General features: G+C 38.3%; 1 protein-coding gene across 2 annotated transcripts in view; it reads right to left on the bottom strand.

The window, feature by feature from the left end:
* Nucleotides 1–22,100, bottom strand: part of LOC101863307 (E3 ubiquitin-protein ligase SHPRH) — a gene marked incomplete at its 3' end in the record, with an annotated part of 43,887 nt that overhangs the window by 8,237 nt on the left and 13,550 nt on the right. For both annotated transcript variants that reach the window (XM_005088850.3, XM_035969681.1), the window contains 24 exon segments: nt 262–354; nt 1,113–1,295; nt 1,859–1,924; nt 2,284–2,388; nt 2,706–2,849; nt 3,657–3,730; nt 4,521–4,651; nt 5,116–5,184; nt 6,197–6,370; nt 7,132–7,268; nt 8,143–8,250; nt 9,096–9,272; nt 10,083–10,209; nt 11,195–11,277; nt 11,630–11,704; nt 12,282–12,389; nt 13,252–13,415; nt 15,544–15,622; nt 16,123–16,167; nt 17,110–17,189; nt 18,239–18,365; nt 18,980–19,087; nt 19,483–20,701; nt 21,611–21,683. In XM_005088850.3, coding sequence (XP_005088907.1) covers nt 262–354; nt 1,113–1,295; nt 1,859–1,924; nt 2,284–2,388; nt 2,706–2,849; nt 3,657–3,730; nt 4,521–4,651; nt 5,116–5,184; nt 6,197–6,370; nt 7,132–7,268; nt 8,143–8,250; nt 9,096–9,272; nt 10,083–10,209; nt 11,195–11,277; nt 11,630–11,704; nt 12,282–12,389; nt 13,252–13,415; nt 15,544–15,622; nt 16,123–16,167; nt 17,110–17,189; nt 18,239–18,365; nt 18,980–19,087; nt 19,483–20,701; nt 21,611–21,683 — 3,749 coding nt within the window.

The raw sequence follows: 22,100 nt of genomic DNA, 5'->3' as shown, positions 1-22,100 counted from the left end.
TCAAGTTTTGGAAGTGAGCTAACTTTGGCAGTTATTTTTTTGCTAATTCTACCAGGCAACCCCCACCACCCTCAATTGCAAATATCTCAATTTCTATTCAGGTAAGATGGGCATTTTGTTTTCATCAAAAGCAAGAGAAATGAACTAGTTTAAGATTATACCAATAACTTCAAATGCCCCAAAAATTGACCAGCCCCTGATTCCATCATGTTATGGAGACATTTATCACAGCATATCTTATGTACTCCCAGGCATTCTTACCGCAGAGAACACCAAGGACTTAGCATTTGGGGTGGCATCCTTGATCTTTATGAGACACTCAATAACCGCTTGCACTTTTGTCGAGTGGCTCCCCTGTGTAAAACAAAGAGGAGAAATGAACAAATAATCTGCGATTCAATTCAGATTTACAACGAAACTCTATGACAGGAGAGCTAGCAGGAATACAAAATGTGTAATCCAAAAACATAGCCCAGGACCACATTCTTAAACATACTGCAATCAAAACCAGAACTAGAGACTGGCAGACTGCATAACTAACTAATATAGCCCTTAGAGTAGAAATAGCCAAGTTCAGGACTGACAGTCATGGTCCAGAAGAGGATACTGGAAAAAGGAACAAAACAATCCAGGCAAGAGAGGTGATCCTGAGGTGAGCAAATTGTAGTAATAGAGAGATTTATTTCACGCCATGACACGATGTGATAAAAGTAACAGACTCAAATCAAAACCACATATCAGACACTGTTTGCACTTCTGCACTTCTCTGCAAACCGACTTCAGAAGACCTGCACTTTTTATGCTATGGCAAAATGACAAGTAAAGCAGGTGCAAGACATGGTAAGATCAGAAAATCAAAATAGGGAAAGAATGTCAGAAGTACAGTCTGAGAAGGTTAAAAAAGTACCATTAAAGAAGTCTGTGTGTACAAGCATTCTTGCAGGAATTCAAATACAAGTCACCATCATCATAGTTTTGTTTGTTGTGAGATAATAATAATAGGCCACCCAAAATTTCACACAGGTACAGACCATTCTCGATAAAGAGAATCTATTCCTATATTCTGAAAAAAAAAGAAAAGCTCCCAGCCCTCAGCGGGAACATCATCTCACCTTCACATTGACTTTCTCTGTCTTTTTGGTAGTGACGTACGAGATCTCCCGCACAGGTGTCCAGCTGCGGCACACCGGACACTTGAGTCGCTTGTCCTGGATGTTGCCACCAATCAAGTTGCGGTCAATCAGAGCCCGGATGCAGCGGAGGCAGTAACAGTGACCGCACATGAGTACACTCCACTGGGGGGTAAATGTGAGAGGAACATCGGTTAATACAGAAACAACTGACAAAACATTATACGTGTTTAGAATTTGATGGGCTTTGATAGGTACTCTTAACACATCCAATTTCTTTCTAATAATCATGCTGTTTGCTATCCAAGTCAAACATCTAGGCCATTCCTTGAAATAAGGTAAGATAAGCGACATTTCATTGTTGATCTACACAAAGAAAAATTTGCTGCAGCAGGCATTCCACATAAACACACACACACACACCCACACACACACACACGCACACATGCATATATGCACGAACAAACACTCACACACACACACACACACAAGGATGTATGCACGAACAAACAAACACACACACACACACACACACACACACACATACATGAATTGTTATTGAATGGATATACAAAATTATTTTACTTTCGCACCCCTGACAATGGCTGAATACTTTGTATTGATAAATAGCTTGTACTGAAATTTAGGTATCTTATACATGATATTTCATGTCACTGTAACCCAGCTCATCTAATGTACACAAAATACTTGTCTCTCAGAGCACTTACCTCCAGACCCAGCTCACACTGGCAAATAGGGCAACCGTCAATGTTGTGGTCTTTGCCTGCCTCATTCTATGGAAAATAAAGAAAAACACAATTACAAGCAATTTCCAAATCAACATGTCCGGGGAAAAAAGGAGTCTGTTCCTAGCTCATCACAAAAATAAAGAAACTCAGCAACATGACACTGGACAATTGGGGCTGGGGGGGAAAAGAGACCACCAGAGCGAAGCAACAAAAAGGTAGGCCTACTTGCTTTCCATTGACAGTTGTAGATTTGATACAACTTCTGAACCAACAAAGAAAAGACTGTTTCATCTTACTATAACATGTAACATTACAGCATCAACATGATGTTAAGATAGGGAAGTATTGTCCCCCCCCCCCCCCAACACACACACAGCAGAGAATTAGACAAAGAAAAAATGTACCTGAGAGGCCAAATTTGTGAGGTAGACAAGCTGCCCGAGTTTTTTCCTTAGTTCATCTCGGCTGACAATTTCATCAGAGGAGCACTTCAGTTCATGTTGTGTCATCTGGAGACAAACAATTCTATCTTTAGCATTCCAAAAACCATGAAGACACATTGTCCCAACATATCTTTTATTTGCTTTGTGCGACTGTTACAAACCTTATTCCTTCCTAAAAGTCACTATGAAAGTTTACTGCACAGATTATGACTTTCAACATTCCTGTTCTTGATATTATCCATTCTCTGTTGTAAATTCCATACTAATTCTTATTTAAGAAAATATCTTTTCAACAGTGCATTCATTTAAGGTTTATAGTTACAGATTAAATAACAACTGTAAAAAGTTGGGAAAAAGGAAGATCTAAAACCTATGATGCTGACCTCTCTTTCTTCAATAACATTAAGGATCTTGGTAGCTGCCTCTGGCTCAAAGTTCTTGCGGAGTCTCAGACGTTCCGTGGCCATCTCCAGTTCGTCAATGGCCGACACTTGCTCCCGGTGGGCCAGCCACATGGCACGCAGGTGCTAAATACACACAAGACAACACATTAACATAACTGATAATCATGAGCACTGATGTCCGATTTTCTTTTTTCATTTTCTCAGGTTTTGCCACTTGGATTCTACTGTGGGTCTTGGCTACCTATCCTTAAAATATTGTGACGGGGGTGGGGGTGGGGGTGGGGATACAGCAGAAGACAACAGAAATAGCCATTTCAAAGAAAGCAGTGAGAAGGAAGTACACAAATTTTCAAAGACAAAAGTTCAATTTCTCCTGTTACTTCAAAAGAGAATATCTGTGGTTCTTCCCTTCTTGTCTTCATATCACATGACAGCTGTTGTAGAAAACCAAGTATGGCTCCATCTGGTATGATGTTTTCACAACTAGTAATTTTTTAATGAAGACGCCCAGTATAAAATACAAAAATTCTATAGCAAGGCCAATTCTCACTTGATATAATATATCAAATTATCACTGTCACTGCAGAAAGAAAATGCTGAAGCACAATATTTTATATCATCCATAGTTTCAGTGACTATGAAGCCAAAGATTGATGGAGTTTATCAACTTTTTATTTTCAAAAATGTTCAATTAAACTAGAATGAAATAAAACATTTATAAACAAAAAGTATCAAAATCTCAAAATAAATTCTCAAAATAACCATAAACTCAAAATAACCAAATTCATCCTCAATTCTTGATTCCGTAGCATCTTGACTTGCTTATATTTGTTCAATTACACATTGATGAAGAGGAAATTCTCCTTCCTGACAAGGCAATTTCACAGAATTACCATAACAGACTTATAACATTTTCACATCATCTTTTACCTTGAATTCTTTTTTCAGGGTGTCCAAGTATTTGATCTGTATAGACGCTGCCTCAGTAATATCACCATCAGGCTCTGAGATAGACAACAGTACACATGATAATAATAATGGGAATTTTATAAACACCTTACATTTTTACCACATATTTATAAAATAGAAGTCTCAAATGGCACTATTCAGAATTGACTCTTTATCTCAGGAGAAGGTTTTCCCCACTATGCCAGGGCTTTCTTTGGGTATGGGACCTAAAAGTGACATATACCTCACTAAATTGGTCATTAAATCAAAATAAATGAACCTATTTTGATAGTTTTTCATCTAATGAAAGAACTACCAGTAAAAGATACCTGTTTTTGGCAATTGCCAAAAATTAATGATACGGCTCATTGTTATGACAAGGAAAATGCCAAGCCAATCAGTCAGCTCATCAGTGTGAACAAGTTAGATTCAAGACAAGACCAGTTTTTTCCAAGAAAAATCTTCCAAAAAACCTGTAGAAGAAGACTAAATATAGGAGATGGATGATAATAATAATAAATGAGCTCTATGCCCTATACAGTCTTAATTATTATCCCAGCAGACCTGATGGCATTCAGAAACAATCTCAAATTCCTGAGAAGCATACAGTGCAAGCTGCCATTTCATAGGCGTTAAAACACTAATGTACTGACAAGATCTTTTACTGTCTATAGTCAGGTACTAATTCCCATCAGGGTAAAGAGAGGAAAATTTATGCCTTTCCCATGGACACAACCTCCGACCTGAGGCTCAACCCCTGAACCCCCAACCTTACGATTACAAGTCCGTAGCAAGGCTTACCACTAGACTACAGACGCCACAACACTCGTTATTCGGGAGACTCACCAAAGTTTAGCTTGTAGAAGGAAAGGATGCTCTTGAGGGCTTTCTCCACCTCGCTGTCGGCCCAGGTACCCTGACGCTTGGTGCTCACTTGGTATGCCATACTGTTGTCATCGCCTGTCACCGTCACACCTCTAGGCAAACACAAATAAAACTAGGTCAATCTGTTTTCCCCTCCTTATAAAACTTCACGTCAGTAAGATGTTCAAATGCACTAAATTCAAAATTTCATTTTTTTTTAAATTGTAGTTTCTTATCTATGGTATCGGTTGTATGTGCTCAAGACATATTTTGTCAAAATTTAAATTCTTAATTTTGAAAAAAAGCAAGAAAATGTATAAAATGTAGATCCCATGTGTATGTGTAAAACATCAAAGTTTTTATTTCTCTCTCCTGAAAAATTGAAACAACAACAAAAATTCAAATATAAAAATATAAGCCACTATTAAATTCCGAAGACCATTTACACCCATTCTTATGCATGCACCGTGACTCCTAATGCAGCTCATTTCTCTCACTGCAATACATAGCCTTCACTGTCACATTTTCATTTTTTTTCTACAGAAAGAAAAGGAACTAAACTCTGACCACCACATACCTCTCAACAAACAAAAACAGCTTAGACTCGTACTCGTTGAACTGTTCATCCACTTTACAAAAGGGACACCTGAAAACATAAGAATTTCATAGCATGCAAAAATCTTTCTAATACTTCTTTTTTTTTGTAAGAGTTTTACGGCATTTGCAACACAATCAAGTCATATAAGTGTGGAAGATCAGAGGTGTTACAAGGGAGTAACAAACACAAAAAAGAAGGAGGGGAGATAAAGACGATAGATGTTTGATAAGAAAGAAGGAGCAAATCACACCAGAGCACCTGACAACCACCCACTTCTAATACTTCAACTAATACTTTCCAGATAGTGAGCTGTACTTAGAGGGTAACTAAAACACTGCCCAGAGATTTCAGTTGTCTTCAAAGAGTCACTGTAAAACACTTTTATGTAGAACAACCCCTTGCAACTCAACCTGATAAGAATTTGAACCCAAACAGTTTTCTGTATGAATACACAGTAATGTCCCTCTCTCCCTTCTCCCTCTAATCGCTTGCAAGTGTGTACATCAAGGCAAGTACTCCATAGTCAGAAGACAAATTAAATGAATGATTTTACCCTTGGATAATGTACATCATAGAATTCAAAGCGTTCTTTCCTCATTTGTATACTTCATTTCTAAGCCACATACCTGATGCCTTCATTTATATTCATTGTCAAAAGAAAAATATATATCCCCTTACTAAGATACAAACTTCCACTAGCATAAATTTCTCATAAAACGTATTTATTTGCTATTTTTTGTTCAAGAAAAGAGAAGCATGTCAACACATTAACAGTCATTTAGCGTTGGGAAAGCGTAAAATAGAGACTGGAACAGAAGAAGAAAAAAGGAGGACCTACCAGTATTGGTCTCCAACAATCCACATATCTATTTTGCAAAAGTGTCTACAAAATTCAAGTGAGAAAAGACAGCTTGATTAATGAAGCAGCTGGAAAGACACAAGTCAGTATGTCCTTTACAATGCCAGTCAATTGTGTCTCAGTGTCACTATCAATTTGTAACTTTAAAAAATCAAATTAAAATAAGAGGTAAAACCTAACCCTCAACAACAGACAACTCACGACTTGAGGATTTCCTCCACGGGTCTCAGGCAGCAAGTTGCAGCAGTTTGCACAAGGAGGGCTGAGGTATTCTCCACGAGTTTCTCCAGAGCAGAGGTGAGCGTGCTGCGGGCCTTGATCAAGGCTTGCAGGTGCGAGTCCACAACGTACATGAGGCCGTCTGTGTTGGTGAAGCTATAAAAAGAGTCAAACAACATTGACTCTCATTAGAGAAAAATAAATAAATGAATGTGTGTGCCTGGAGAAAGGTCCCAGTTGTCGGCAAAGCTATTTTTGAGCAACATGGTGAAATGGCCCAAAGTTGTACCTAATCAAAAAAAATTTTCCATCAGAAACACATGTGTAACCATTTCTTAATAACATATTGAAAAAAGTTATAATTATTTTGTCAACATGTACTTCACCAAAGGTTAAAGATATGCTAGTAATTGGGTTTTTCTCCAAACTTTGCTTTTACACCCTGTGATACAAAATGTAGCATATCTTTAAAACTATTCAAGACAGAACATTTTTTAATCAGCATGTTCAGCATTGAATTTACAACAAGAATATGCCCTTATTTCAATATCTAAAAATTCCGACAACTGGGACCTTTCTCCAGGCACACACACACACACGAAATAAATAGAGGTCTAACCAATCTACCACAACTGCCATTAGAAACAACTACTTCCCTTCTTTTTTTTTGAAAATATCATAACGACACTGTCAGGACCACCCACCAGTCTTTTGTCCTCGACAATAGGTGGCCATCTTAGACAATTTCGACTGCCATGTGAACAAGTATTTTGGCTTCAACGGCAAATACAGTGCATGTATAAAACAATTCAGAGGTTACATCTACCTCACACATTGTGTAATATTACATCAATACAGACAATTTTACAAGCACGCTATTGCTAATCAAAATGCAAAGCAAAGTATCAAGTGCTTACGAGTCGGCAATTGTGCCTTCTGTGGAGGATGTCTTTAGAAGATCGTCCTTGACCTTATCCATGAGATCGGGGTCAATGCCTCTCTGCACTGTCATCTCCACCACATCTGCCCACCAGTCACCATCAAGACCCTGAAGCTGTACAGAGGACAAACATGGATTTTTTACTTTGCCAAATTTAGATGAAGCAGCATTACAAATTTTGCAAAAGGAACGACAATTGTGGAAAAAGTCATAAAACAAAATAAAATATATGTTTTAAAAAAAAAAAAAACTGTTCTTCATCCTTGCAGAATAACTATAATTGTCTGTTAGTGTCTCACAATGACCAAAGCATCTACAGAGGAGTATATTTCATAAGTAATAATATAGAAGAATTAAGAATTAAGATAATTTGTAGCTTCTGCTACAGTCAATGAGACCAATTCTGGCGAGGAAGAGTTTGCTACATTTTGAGCATTTAAAAGTTTCATTTCCATTGTAAAAATATTCAAGACACATTCCAAAGTAAGTCTGCAAACAGAGTGCAATTGACTAACATGCTTGGTCAACACAAAAAAGTATGCGATTCAAAAATGAGAGGGGTTGAAATGTTCTTGTCTTTCCCAGAACCTTTATCCCCTCAGACCTGTTTTCAGAGGTTGGACCAAAAGGCCCCCCTTGAAAATTTTTTTAATCATTTAGGAGGCTGGCTTCCACCCTGCCTGTCAGGGCCAACTGACTTTCAGCTAAAGTTACTGTGTCTTGCTCGAGGACAAACCTAGTAATCATGCACCAGAACACCATATCACCAACACACGCTAGACATTATTATGAGCCTAAGCTCACTAACTTCTAACTCCTAGATCATTACAAGATAGACTTAGAATCGTCCTCAATCTCTCATTACAGCCTGTACTGTAATAAGTAAAAAAAAAGAGCTTTGTCAGCAAGACAACACAAAAATGTACCCAGTGCGCACACTTTCATTTCCTTCACAAAACTCGACCAGAAAAGACGGCATTCCTCTCACCTTTTGGTTGACCTCGGTAATGTTGGCCTGCGAACTGTCAAGAGCCTCTCTGCTTGCACCGATGTTCGCCGTCGCTTTGTTCATGTACTTGTCCTTCAGTTCCCGGCACTGTGCACATAAACAAGGTTCACTGTAAACGTTTCACATCCCTGTCTACACAATATATAGAGCAAAAAGGAAGCGAAATGATTTGATCCCGAGTCTGCCTGACAGAGGTAACGAGGGCTGTGTGGGATCTTTCATCCCAGTAGAAAGACAAAATTACAGTCAAAATTGTTCAAGACAACCGACCACCCACTATCGAGGAGAAATGTGGTTGTACTCAACAGGTCAACGTCTTGGACAGTCTCATTACAATGTGAAAATAAACACAAAGAGGGAAGTAGGAGGTGGTTGTTTGGACAGGCGACTGTCTTGGACAGGCGGCCGCTAGCCTAGATTTTAACTATACATGATATGTGCAAAATAATCTAGAGTAAAATATTGGAATAAGGGGGTGGGAAGAAAGACTTTTGAGTTTAATTTTAATTCAAGGTTCTTTCTGGCAACATGCTTCACCTAACTAATCCACAAAGAGAGAGAGAGAGAGAGAGAGAGAGAGAGAGAGAGAGAGAGAGAGAGAGAGAGAGAGAGAGAGAGAGGAAAGAGGGCGAGGGAGGGGAGAGGGAGAGGAAAGAGGGAGAGGGAGAGGAAAGAGGGAGAGGGAGAAATAGAGACTGACAGACAGTAAAAAGTAAGAGATAGAAACGCGGAAGAATCTGAGAGAGACAGAATAAGACAGAGAAGGAAGAAAAAAAGAGGAACCGACACACATATCAGCAAGAGAAAGCAAACATAAAAATAGCCAAAGACACAGAAGAACAAGCGAAAGACATACCTAAACAAAATGAACTCACCCAGTCAGTGTAGAAAAACCCCCAAAAAAGAAGCAGAAGAACGAGAGAAAGACCTACCTGTTCTTTCAGCGAGGCGTCCCTCATGGTGGGAGCTAGTCCCTCTGGCTTCGAGTCCAGCACCCAGGCCAGGTTGTGCATGGCGTGCAACTGCTGCAGGTCGTCGGTGCGGAAACGCTCCTTGTGCTCCTCCACTGACCGCAACACCTCCCGGTACTTGTCCACCGCATCCAGCAACTGGAGGCCACAATTGTCCAGTTATCAATCAAAATTTTCCCCCAAATCAAATCAAAATATCAAATCAAAATTTGTCACAATATCAATAAAAATTTGTCAAGTTATCAAGTATGTCATTCAAAATTTATCCAGTTATCAATCAAAACTTGTCATTTATCAGTAAAAATTGGTAATGTTACCCCACATGCCAGAACAAAATGCGGGTATTTTTTTGAAAGACCACTCCAAAGCAGAGACCAGTATGACAAATAAAGAGAAACATAACTCACAGTAGATCTCCAAAAAACATCCAAGAGATTTTACTACATTTATTCTGATATTTGTATTACATAACATTTCAAACAGAGATATTAGCATATTCCTATTGGTGAAAGGAGAAAAATATTTTCGATGTAGCATAATTGCGAAAATTTTACAGTAACCGTCAAAGAAACTTGTCTCTAAATGTCAAAGGAGGCAAACAATTTGGGATTTATTTTTAAAGGTGAAAAGCCAAACAAAGCGCAAGAAAGACCAGCTTGAAGGTCAATATTCATGATCAATAAGCAAAATTCACCAGTTTATAATTAGAGATGCCATTCCCACAAGACTGCACAAATAATGCGACCTGAATAAAGAGAAAGGCTTGATATACAAGTTCTCTACATCCAAAAGTATTACAAGTACCACTGGCAGCACATCACCTTCATATCAGGTGCTAGAAGGAACACCTTATGGAACAACCTAAACAGCACCTAAAAGGATGGAAAACAACCCAGTAAATTACAGTGATCAAAACATGTCTGTAGAACAGCAACTGAAAATACTGACCTTCCCCCTCAAAATGGCCAGTCCTGCGAGACCGTTGAGAGAAGCCACAATCTGCCGATGAGCCTCCTCGCACTCTGTCTTCACTTTCTTGGTCATGTGCTCCAGAACTTTCTCCATGGTCATCATTCTGGAAAAAAGAAAAGAATCCAATTGTCAAATCATCAATCTTTTAAGTCAGAGCGGGATCACTTATCTCAGAGATGGGCAATATAAGCTTATTGAGACTTTTTAGGTCAGTGTATATCACCTAAAACATCAAGACAAAGACAGAGCAAAAACAAAGTGAGCTCCATTCACATCATGCTGGACTTCAAAGAAAAGTATCTTTTTTTTTTCAATTATTTTAAAGACATTCTTGAACTTGGCTTTTTTGGGCTCTCCGCCAACTTGGCTCAGTCCCATTAGAGATAAACATTACATTGGATAACCTGACTCTTAAGTAACTTCAGTGTTGAAAGAGTCATTTACTTCAAAATTCCTATGACCCCAATTTGCCCCTTTTCTTCTCTTTTGAAAACTTTTCAAAGGTGAGAAAGTGACAGAATAAAACTTTGAATTGTATACTCAGTACATAAACTAAATATAGTTACATCATCCATTAAAAATCATTTTGAACATTTGTATTGTAAGATCAATTTGTAAGTATTCTGAAACTACAGAGAAAAGACTAGTAATCAAACTTTGATAACCATGAATATCTTTGACTTTAAAGCAAAAACCGACATAATCTGAGACTTACAAATGGCATTTTTCATCAGTCTATTCACAGAATATAATGCTCTACATCATGTGTATATGCAATTTCATCCTCAAAGCTAGAGAGCTTTACAATAAAAATTTCACATTTTATTGAATAATAAAAGTGACAGATCGTTTTCGTCTTATGTAACTCGAAGTTGACCACTTTTCAACAGTCACTATCAATATGCAACCTTTTTTTAAATAAGTTTGAGTCACAAACGTCTCTACATGAGATGTCTTTAAAAAATATTGCCTACTCAAACTCAGTAATCACTATTGCAAACATGATAAAGCAAGGTGATAAAAAAAATCCTTCAATCATGACAGCAGCTTGGGGAGCCAGTGATTTAAGAAAAAGCAGTTGAACTTACTTTCTATTCAGAGGGAGGAACTCTCCTCTCACAATCTGTGGGTGACAGCAGGCTTGTCTCAAGCGGAACAGAGGACTCAACAACTGAAACAAAATGTTATTCTCTTTGACAAATTCTTTTGACATGCTTTAAGTACCCTTGACAATTTTAGAAGCTGACTGACCAAAAGTTGAGTCTTCATGAAAGAAAATCCGATACAGACGGAAAGTGACATGTTGGTTTAAATAAGGAAAATGAGAACATCCCAACAACAGTGAAATGAACATTTTACACCACGAAAACCCCCCCACAATATTTCGAGTTTTAGCATTGGAAAAGTAAGTCATACAATAATCAACGCCATAATCTAGTTATCTTTGACATACAATCCCTCTCCTCAACTCTATTGTGAAATATTTTGGTGGGGAGTGAATGATCTGACTTGAGCCTACTTACCTCATTCATCGTTTTGCGATCCAGAGCATGGAGTTTTGTGTTAGGGTCCTGATTGTTTTGAACCTTTCTGCGATGCTAAAAATAAAGCAAATAAGAGTCAAACTTTTCTTAGCCTTCACACAGATTTACATTCAAAAAATAAACTAGCACAAGATAGAATCATATCAACATCTTAAATATGTAGATGAATAAAGTAAAAAAAATGATTTAACACAATGCCAGTAATCTGATTTATAAGTACCAACAATTTTTAAAACATAACTTTCTAAAACAAAAAAGCACTTTATTTCATATATTAAAAACATTACATTTAATTACACCCTCTTCAATCCCTCATCCCTTCCCATAATTCTTCCAACTCAGGAAAAAACATTGATTCATCAAAGGCTTCAAAAACAAAACTAAACAAAAAAGATCCATCTCTTGCTTTTCAACATTTAAAAAAAAAAACAATTTAAAACTTGCACTGTCTAAATATTATAAACCGTGTGCACAAGCCTCACTTCCAAAGAGCCACAAAACTCATTATGTGTAACATCTGTCATCATTATCTCTTCTTTTTCTTGACTTTGTATGTAAACACCTCTAATTACGGACACTTATTTGACCAAACTGAGTTGCAAGTGCCGTAAAACGTACACTAACAACTCACAATGTAAGCATTCCGCTCATAGATCTCATACTGCCTTCTGTAGAAATGCTCCTCCACTGGGGAAAAGGTCAGCCAGTTCACTTCCTCAGACTGGGCTGGTAGGTCAATCTGCCAATACCAAAAAACATCCCCTCAAGGTCATGTGTTAAAAGTAAGGTCATGATGACAACACAAAACCACAAAGCAATTCATTTTACACATTAAAAACATTACATTTCATTCACACATTGACCACTTTACCAAATATTTTCTACGACATACGGGGAACAACACAGAATACATATTGCTCCATAATCCAATATCTTTTTTGCAGAATATTTCACAATGTCATACACATTAGCCTGAGAGAGAGAGCTGAAAGCTCTACCACAATAAAACCAATTTCTAAAAATAAAAGAAGGCTGCCTAAAAAGAAAAACCTACCTTTATTCTACTAAAGGCTTCTCTCACACCTAATATTAATACTGCCAAGAGGTAGAATAAATAAATAGAACAACAAAGTGGTATCCTCTACGCTCCCAAAGACGTACGGAACAAAACAATATGGTTCACGACACAGTGGAATCAGGCGCTCGTCATTTTTCTGGGCATGTGGATTTATTGGTATCATCTGAAAGCTTGTTCATTTGCCTCGCTTTCAATGAGAAAAAATTACACATCTATCTTGAAAAGAAGTTGAGACATTTGCGATTGAAGGAGGTAGGAGGTTGCCTGGTTTCAGTAGCAAAATTAGTGAAAAAATGCCTACCAAAGTTTGGTAACTTTGAAAGTACTCGAAAACTGAAAAAATTACATATTTGGTGCCTTTAATCAACGTTTTTAAGTAAAATTCAAATAGAAATGAGTCAGAAAACTAAAATTCGATAAAAATTGCCAAAGTGATGGAAAAATGCCTGTTTCTTCGATTTCATCATTTCGACGAGCACCTAATTTCACCACGGTGCCTCATATTTCACACAGACTCTGTCACCTGATCAATAACATCCTTCTTGGCCGTGCGCCAAAGCACCTGGGACAGGGCATGGTGCATGGGTGCGGAGAAGCCGTGGCAGAAAGGTTCCCAGACCAGCAGTTTAAACCACTGTTGAACCAGCAGAGGGTCCATGCCCAGGAACAGCAGCAGGCCATAGATGTCTGAGGGAACAGACGAAAAGACGTTTTAGTTTTAGTAAGAATTTTACGGCACTTGCAGCACAATAAAGTCACAGAAGCGCTGAAGATTAGGTGTTACAAGAGAGTAACAAACAAATAAAAAGGAGGAGAGATCGGGACAATAGATGTTTGATAGGAAAGAAGGAGCCAACTACCCGCAAGCAGAGATGCATGCTTAACGATTTTGTTTGTTTCTTTGAGTAAAACTAAGCACATCAACACAATAATAGTCATGTTGTATTGAAAAATGGGCATTTTTCCCCCTCAACCACAGGGATCAAGGACTGGTGATGGGTCTCATTTAAATATTGAGAAATGCCTCAGCGTCTCAAACAGCTTCTCCCAATCCAGCCAACCGTACCTGCCCGTGGTGATCCCTGTTTTCACTGACACGGCTCTGGTGAATGGCGAGTTGTTGGTGCCAACAAACCAACCCCCCCCTTATCAGTCTGTTAGCGTTTGAGCCATTAATCGGCTGCTTGCTCTGTATGATTCCCGGGAAGCCGAGAACGATTCTGAGTATTAAATGGTCCCTTGGGGTAATAATATAGTTTAAAGTGCATAGAGCTTGCTGTCAAGGAGGGGTATGCACTAGACAAAGACTATTTATTATTACAAAATTCAAAGAAAATAAATTTACTCCAAATATATCAATGGCTCTTTCTATTTTTTATGGATATAGAGACTGAACAATTAGTTGTCTTAGACACCTGGACATTTCGTAGAGTCATTATAGATTAATAATAATAATAAGAGCATTTGTATCCCGCCTTTCCCCACAACATGGGCCCAAGGCGTACATAGGAGATTAAAAACGCATTCATACTAACACCATACAAATTCATCATGTGCGCACTTTTTGACAGCAACATTCTTTCAGACAATAAAAAATGCTCATACAAAAAGGCAAAGGTACTGTCCATTAATTAAAATACTTCTTAAGTAGATGTGTTTTGAGTCCCCTTTCGAAGGTATAAAGTTTTATTTCACTTCTCAAATCATGAGGGAGAGTGTTCCAAACTGTTGGCCCAGAAAAAGAACAAGCTCTCTCACCATATTTCTTCAGTGACACACGAGGTGTTGAAATTAGTCTAGAGCCACTGGATCTTAGTTCACGTGATGGTGTGTATGGTACAATGAGTTCTTGAATGTATGTGGGAGACTGGTTAGTTTGACCTTTGAAGCATAGTAGGGCTAACTTATATTCAATTTTTGCTTTCAGTGGAAGCCAATGTAGCTCTTTAAGTAGGGGAGTCACATGATGGCGTTTTGATTGCTTTAATACTAGTCTGGCAGCATTGTTTTGAATGCCTTGGAGTTATGCAATTTTTTCTTCAGGTAGGCCAGCGAACAGTGAATTGCAATAATCAATGCGTGACAAAATGAAGGCAAACACTAGTTTTTTGGTGGCATCAGTGATAAGAAATTTCCTTATGTGTGCAATTCTTCTCATTTCTAAGTATGAAATTTTAAATAGATGGTTAAGTTGGGTCTCCATGGACAAGTCTTTGTCTAAGTAAACTCCTAGATTTTTTGCTTTGTTTGAAAAAGCGACAGTACCTTTGCCAATGGAGAGACATTCTACATCAAGAGCATTTATCTTTGAGCTGGTTGAGCATGGCATGATTTCTGTTTTGTCATCATTTAATTTCAATTTATTTTCAATCATCCATGCTTTTACAGATTCAAAACATTCTGAGGTGTCTTTTAACAGAGATTGAATATTGTTGGGTTTTGCAGACTTGTAAAGTTAAGGGCAAGGGTGGGGGGGAGGGGGGTGTCATTTGTAAAGCTGATTGTCTTGGACCACAAGAGCAGGTTTGACTGCATTACGATTTTCTATGGTGTATCGTTTCCACCATCATCAAAATCTTTTCTTGTTCCTTACTGGAGCCCCTGAACCAAGTACTCCAACTTCGTTTTTGTTTTAGTAAAAGTATGGCACTTGCAACACAATGATGTCATATGAGTGCCAGTTCTCCAATTTCAAAATGCTCTATTTGTGATTAGAAGAAAAAAAAAACAGATAGCAGAAACCCGAAAACTTTTCAAATATTGCACAGAGTGCACACTTTATGTGTTACATTACCACTAATACTTGGATACAAACCTTCCACACTCCGCATGAGTGGCGTTCCAGTCACACACCATCTGTTCACTGCCTTCAGGCGCAGAGCCATCTCTGCAGTCTGGTTTGAAAGAAGAGAGCATGATGCATGAAAAAACTATATGTAGGAATTATAGACTGCAGTTTGAGCTACTATCTGTCAAAACCCTTTGTCAAAATTTGTATTGTTTTAGTAAAAGATTTACAGCACATTTACAAAACAATTAGATCAAATAAAAGCCAAAGATAGGATGCGTTACAACTGAGTAACAAACACAAGAAAAAAGGAGGAGAGATAACAAAGATAGAAATTTAACAGGAATGAAGGAACAAACCACACTAGGGTTCCCACCAAACACCCACTTTGTCAGGATGCAGATTTTCCTGAATACTGATGGGACTACGTCAAGTAAGCATTGAATAAAGCCATTTCAATATATGATGGAAAGCAAAACTTTCTATGAACAGATCATGAATGGAGTATTATTTGCTTATCTTCCTGGCACATTCGTCTTCTTACAGTACAGTCATATAACAATGACAAAAACATGCAGAAAAGCCAAGTTACTGACATCTACATACCTTTGTGGTTACACACTCTACCATTTGAGCTTCATCAAGGCAAATCTGAGGGCAGGCGAGAGGCAAAAAAATGTAGCAAACAAAAGAGCTCAATACTCATAGTACCTAGAAAAAAAAACATGTCCTAGATCTTCTACACTACACCTGTCTAAATAGGTCAGGCTATAACAATTAGAGACAGAGAACATTATATCAAGTGGAACATTTGAATTTTCATTTAAGACAGACAGAACAAATTGTGAAAACTATTTTTAAAATACAGCTTTTACACAACACTGAGTTGGCCACTGCAGCATATCTGGATACACACCCACCTTGGACGTGGAACACTGAGTACCAATATATTTAAATAAGACAGAGCTACGTCCTTCTTTTCTGAACATATTTTTTTCCACCTAATGTTCTGGCAGGATGTTGTCACACACTCAGTCTTCAAAATTATATATTCTGCATCTAGACAGGTGATAAACTTCAATCAAATCAATCCTGAACCAGCTTAACTCTTTATCTCCAGAGAAGGGTTTTCCCTGCCATGCCGGGACCCTCTTTTGGTACAAAACCTCTGAGACATACATGTCACCAAATTGGTCATTAAATCAAAACAAATGGACGTATTTTAATAGTTCCGGGTGGACATTTTGCAGTGTCATCATAATATTTTTTTGAAAGTCTGTGGGGGGGGGGGGGGGGGGGGGTAGTCATTTATACAGACGATTGTCTTAAATAGGTGGCCATTAGAGCAGGTACGACTGTAGTTCAAAAAGTGGTGTAAACAGAAAGCTCTCTCAGCTTTCATACGCTTTCAAAGAATATACTTCAATTGATTTACAGAAAAAAAAATATGTGGTATTTTCCAAAAAAACTGCCATTTACTGCACAACAGATTAACAATTGAACAGTTCAAATAACAGCAGACTTAAATGGCAAATCTAAAAAAACTTTGGTTCCTTAGGAACTAGGACTAATGCAAAAAAAAAGACAACTTACTCTCCACCACTCTACAGCTACCATGGGAGATGGTGTTGCTAAGAAGCGTTTAGGGTGGCGAAAACGCCTGCCTGACTCACCTGAAAAACACAAAGAAAAATTTCAAGCTAGCCAACTACAGTCGAATCTGTCAAAGACGGTCCCCCAGGGTCGAGGACAAAATTAGCCTTCTTAGACAGGTGACCATCGTACACAGTGTAAAAAAAATATGAAATGGATGAAAATGGAAGTGGCTATTTGTACAGGTTTGTCTAATAAAAGTGCCCTTTAGACTTAAGAGCAGGTTTGACTGTACTTGATGAATCAGTTACAAAGATTAAAACAAGAGGGAGGAGTAGGACAAACAAATGAAAAGGAAAAAAAGCATCACAAGCTTCAGAACTTTGTGCAGTCTCTCAGTTCCGACAATGGTATCTGTCTGTTAAACATTTTGCATTCCAAAACAGGGAGGTAACCTCACTGTCAGCTATGGTTTGAAGGTAAGGCTATTTTCCTAGCTTGCAAAAGATGCAAGTTTCATTCCCTCGCTGGGCAGACATATTTTTATTGAATAGGCCTACCTCCATCTCTCTGCTAGTTTTGGTTGGGCCCCGATAGGCAGTGTCATACCAGCCCACTTTCTAAATATCTTAACTGTAACAGTAGGGTTGTAAATCATTTACAATCAAAGTCTACTGTGCAAAAAAACTTGTACGCCTGATATTGATGATGATCTGCAGAAGAAGCAAAAGAAAGAAAGTGAAGGACCCTTACACCTACATCGCATTCGGAGTCTCCAACAAGAAAAAATAAACAATTGAAGTTGTCCAAGAAGACCACCCATTGTCCTGGAGAAAAGTTGTCATCTTTGACAGGTGGTCCTTTAAGACAATGTCATTATTATCTTTTAAAAATGCAGGGGGGGGGGGGGGGGGGGAGATCTAAATTTAGAGAGAGAGAGAGAGAGAGAGAGAGAGAGAGAGATATTATCTAGTCCTCCTGGGGGGGGAGGGGGGGGGGGGGAGATGTGTATGCACAGGCAGTTGCCTCGGGACAAGTAACAGCAGATTTGATATTATTTTTATTCACATCTATCAACAGATCAAACCTGACACTAAGACATGTTGATTCTATACCAATAAAAACTTACTGTTGGTGTGTGGTAAATTAGCATAGTCTACTTCCTTCCTGAGTACGTCATAAGTTGTGATGACAATGTCCTGCTGAGCCAGTGTTTGAGGCTGGGTGTAGCCGAGCTTAGATACCCCTGTGTAGATCTGAGAACGAAGCAAAGAACTGGATTTTCTTTTCTGTGTGATGTTCATGTGTGTGTATCATCTCTGTCGTCTTTCCTTCCTCTGTCCTTCTTCTTCATTCTACACTAAGCAAAAAGCTTCGCTTGTAAAATGAGCAAATCAGGTCCAGCAGGAGGCACACAAATGTAAAAAAAAATTTCTCTTATCATTCACAAAGAAACCTCAACATATAGAAATAAATGCATACTTCTCTCACAAAACTTCAGCCGTCTATTCTTAATGCAGTCATAGCATCTTTTTTCAAGTGACAGTGTTAGACATATAAAGCAAGACAATTAAAAGTAACCGTTGAAAAAAATGAAAGAAACAAAATTCCCATGACCCATCTTTAGACCAGTTTTGAATTCATTTGTACAAATCACAAAGTAAAACAGCTTCTGAAAAACTTCAGTTCCAAAGTTGCTGCAGCCTGTTTGTTTAGTCATCAACTTCACATTAACATAGCAACCATAAGACCCAGTTTTTGTTATAATTTAAATACCTAGTAATCAAATGACTGTTTTCAATGCTCCTATATCTTTTCAATTCTAGTTCGTTAAAGGATGAATGCTACAACAATAAAAACTTCAACTAACAAAGACTTTAATGCTGCATTCTTTGATGTGTTTACGGATTTCCTCAATCCACTGGTGGCAGATCGAGTATGGGGAGATGATCAGTGTTGCTCCTGACTTGATGGTACTCTGAGGAAGACATCAACAAAGAACTATGTATCAAAATTTGTGATTTGCAGTATGTACTATATTTGTATCACTTAAACCAGGTAGTTGGGAACTGATGGCACCAAAAATATTATAACCTTTCTACAATAAGTATCCATTATTTATACAACCTGCACTTCTTCAACATAGATTTCTAAAACCAGAGAAAAAAACCCAATCCTTCTCTTTCCACTAAAATCTTGCTTTTTAAGGCCCTGGATTGCTCTGAATGACACAGTAAGACTAGAGACAGTATAAAGTATAGAATACACAGTATTTTATAAGAAGCATAAAAAGGAACAACCCTGTTGTTCCCGCCCACCATCTACATCATTTCTTAAGACTATGCTTTTTAAAGCGCAAATCCTAATACTCACTGAAAGAGCATGGCAATGAGGACACAGATAGTCCCCACGGAGAGGATCTGTGAGGTCATAGTTCATGCACTCTGCATGCTGCGACATGCCGCACTGAAGACACGAGACAGTGTGCAGTCCTCTGCGGGAAGTCTCTGCTTCGTTCTCCAACTGGCCACAGTTGCACTCAAAGAACTGCTTTCTTGCTGCCGGCTTCGTGTTAAAATAGCTTGTATCCTCACTTGACACAGGCACATATTCCACATACCCTCTTGATTTGCGGTGGGCTCTTTTCTTACCACTGCTGCAGCTGCCTTCTGAAGTTCTTTGTGAAGACTGTAATGTATTGTCCTGTTCAGCCGAAGTAGCGGCAGAGGAATGTGCACCAGAGCCTTCAGCGGATGACAAAGATGATGGGACAGTTGTTACAATTCTAGATCCGTCCAGTAATGAAATCTGAGCTTTGTTCTCAGCCAGTGTCAGACTGTCAGAAACACCACAGCCATTTGCATCGTCAAGAGTTTGCTTCAGTTCATTCCCGTCAGGAACTGAACCAGGTTTTGTGTGGGCCCCACTATCTGTGTCCATGTCTGACTCTCCACACAAATCTAAACTTTCTTTGACATGAAACTGAATTTCCCCAATGTGTTCTGATGTGGACAAAATATTAAGTGGCACTTCCATTTTTACTGTTCCTGATTTCAGAGAGTCTGAGACAACACTGTGAGAGTACCCATTATCATTACTGCCTGGCACCGATTCCTTGTCCATGTCTGAGCACTCTTTCACCGACTCACAACTCTTCAGACCAACACAGAGGGACTGAGCAAATAAATCGTCACTAGTCTCCACGTCTTGAGCATTGTAAGAACAACTTGGCAATAAATACTCATCTTTCCCTAATAATTTATCCCCACTTAAGTGAGCCTCACTTTGGTCTACACAGTCAGAGTTCTCTTGAGCAATTTTCACTGCATCTTTGACACCATTCAATACCAGCTCATCTTTCGGCATTTCAGATCCATCCTTTGCACCATTCAGCTTATCAACATCAGGCGAAGGGACCGTAGAATATGTTTCAGAGTCTGCGAGAACGGGTAAAGCCTGCAGAGGTTCCAAGTCTTGCCGAGGATGGAGCAACATGCAACAAAGAACTTCCACTGTCTTGCCTAGACCCATTTCATCTGCCAGAATACCTCCAGGAAGTAGTGGAATAGCTTTCGGACGATCTTTAATCAAACTACAGCAGCAAAAGAGAAAAAAAAAAGGAAACATGAAACACAACATAAATTAGTTTAAGACTGATACAGAGATTGTGATATAAATGAAAAGTTATTTTTTTTATACAGCATATACTTTTTGCGTGTGTGCTAATCTTTTCGTGTCAAACTCATTTATGTACACAAACAGGACACAGTGAACAGCTGTTATCCCAAAAATGAAAAGGCACCCAGCAGGAAACAAACAGAAGGACTCTCTCTCTCTCTCTCTCTCTCTCTCTCTCTCTCTCTCTATCTCTCTATCTATCTCTCTCTCTATCTCTCTCTCTATCTATCTCTATCTCTGTGCATCTGCCCACATACTTACATCATTTATAACTTAAAACAATTGAACAGAATGAACAGCCTGTGTGAAAACATACAGTCAGACTGCCCCAAAATGGATTTGCACTGTGGTTACCGAGCCAACACCAGAAATACATATGACGCTGCTGAGGTTTTCGTTGAAATTCTAACACATCTTGGACGCATCACAGAAAAGTGAAAGCGTTTGAATGAACACAAGATATATGCATGAGATGTTTGACCAAAATGGAATATTAGGTCACTGATTTATGTCAACCATATTGAATGACAGCATTACCAAGAACAATGTTTGCTATAACCCCTAATTTCAAAATATATTAAGAGTAGAAAAACTTTTTTATTGAGCCTTCTTGTGGCATAAAGCAAGCAAAAAAAACATTTAAGGATTTGAAGCTCCCATACCATTTATGAAAAAAAATTAACAATCAGATTAAAAAGAAATGCCACAAAGAACAACAAAACTGACCCTGACCAGAGAGAAATTCTTCTAAATTATCCTCGAAAGATCTTAATGCACGATTTTTTTCTTGCCGTCGTGTGACCAAGTAAACCCTTGTCTTTACCTGCCTCCATGTCGATTGTAGTACAGTTGTGCACCATTCCGAAACTGCACTTCACAATACAAGGGGTGTAAATCTGAGCAAAAAAACAAGACATCGGTAATAACAAAAAGTTCAATCATATCATAAATCAAAAAGAGCTACATTGTAATTTTTCTTTCAAGGATACTACAAGAAACATTTATAGCTGCACAGTAAAAAAGATAGCAAAAAAAAACAAACAACCGATATATTCAATAAGCCCACTTTCAAAAAGCATGTGCTTCATACAAAAGGAGTTTCTTAAGGGACAATATGAGACTAACAACCATTGCATGTTACAAACAAATTCAAAAGACTCTAAAATCGAAAAAAAAAAAGAAAATAAACGGCAAACAAACACACAATGAGTTGATACTGTTGACAGCTACAAATATTTTGTCTTTTCTTACAAAATTAATTGCCGTAAAAATGTATTAAAAAAGGGCCTAAGGTTTAAACTGATGGTTTGTGA

Source organism: Aplysia californica, unplaced genomic scaffold, assembly GCF_000002075.1.
Source record: "Aplysia californica isolate F4 #8 unplaced genomic scaffold, AplCal3.0 scaffold00001, whole genome shotgun sequence".
Lineage (NCBI taxonomy): Eukaryota > Metazoa > Mollusca > Gastropoda > Aplysiida > Aplysiidae > Aplysia > Aplysia californica.
Note: the sequence above shows the minus strand (reverse complement) of the source record. Positions and strands in the feature narration are given on the sequence as shown.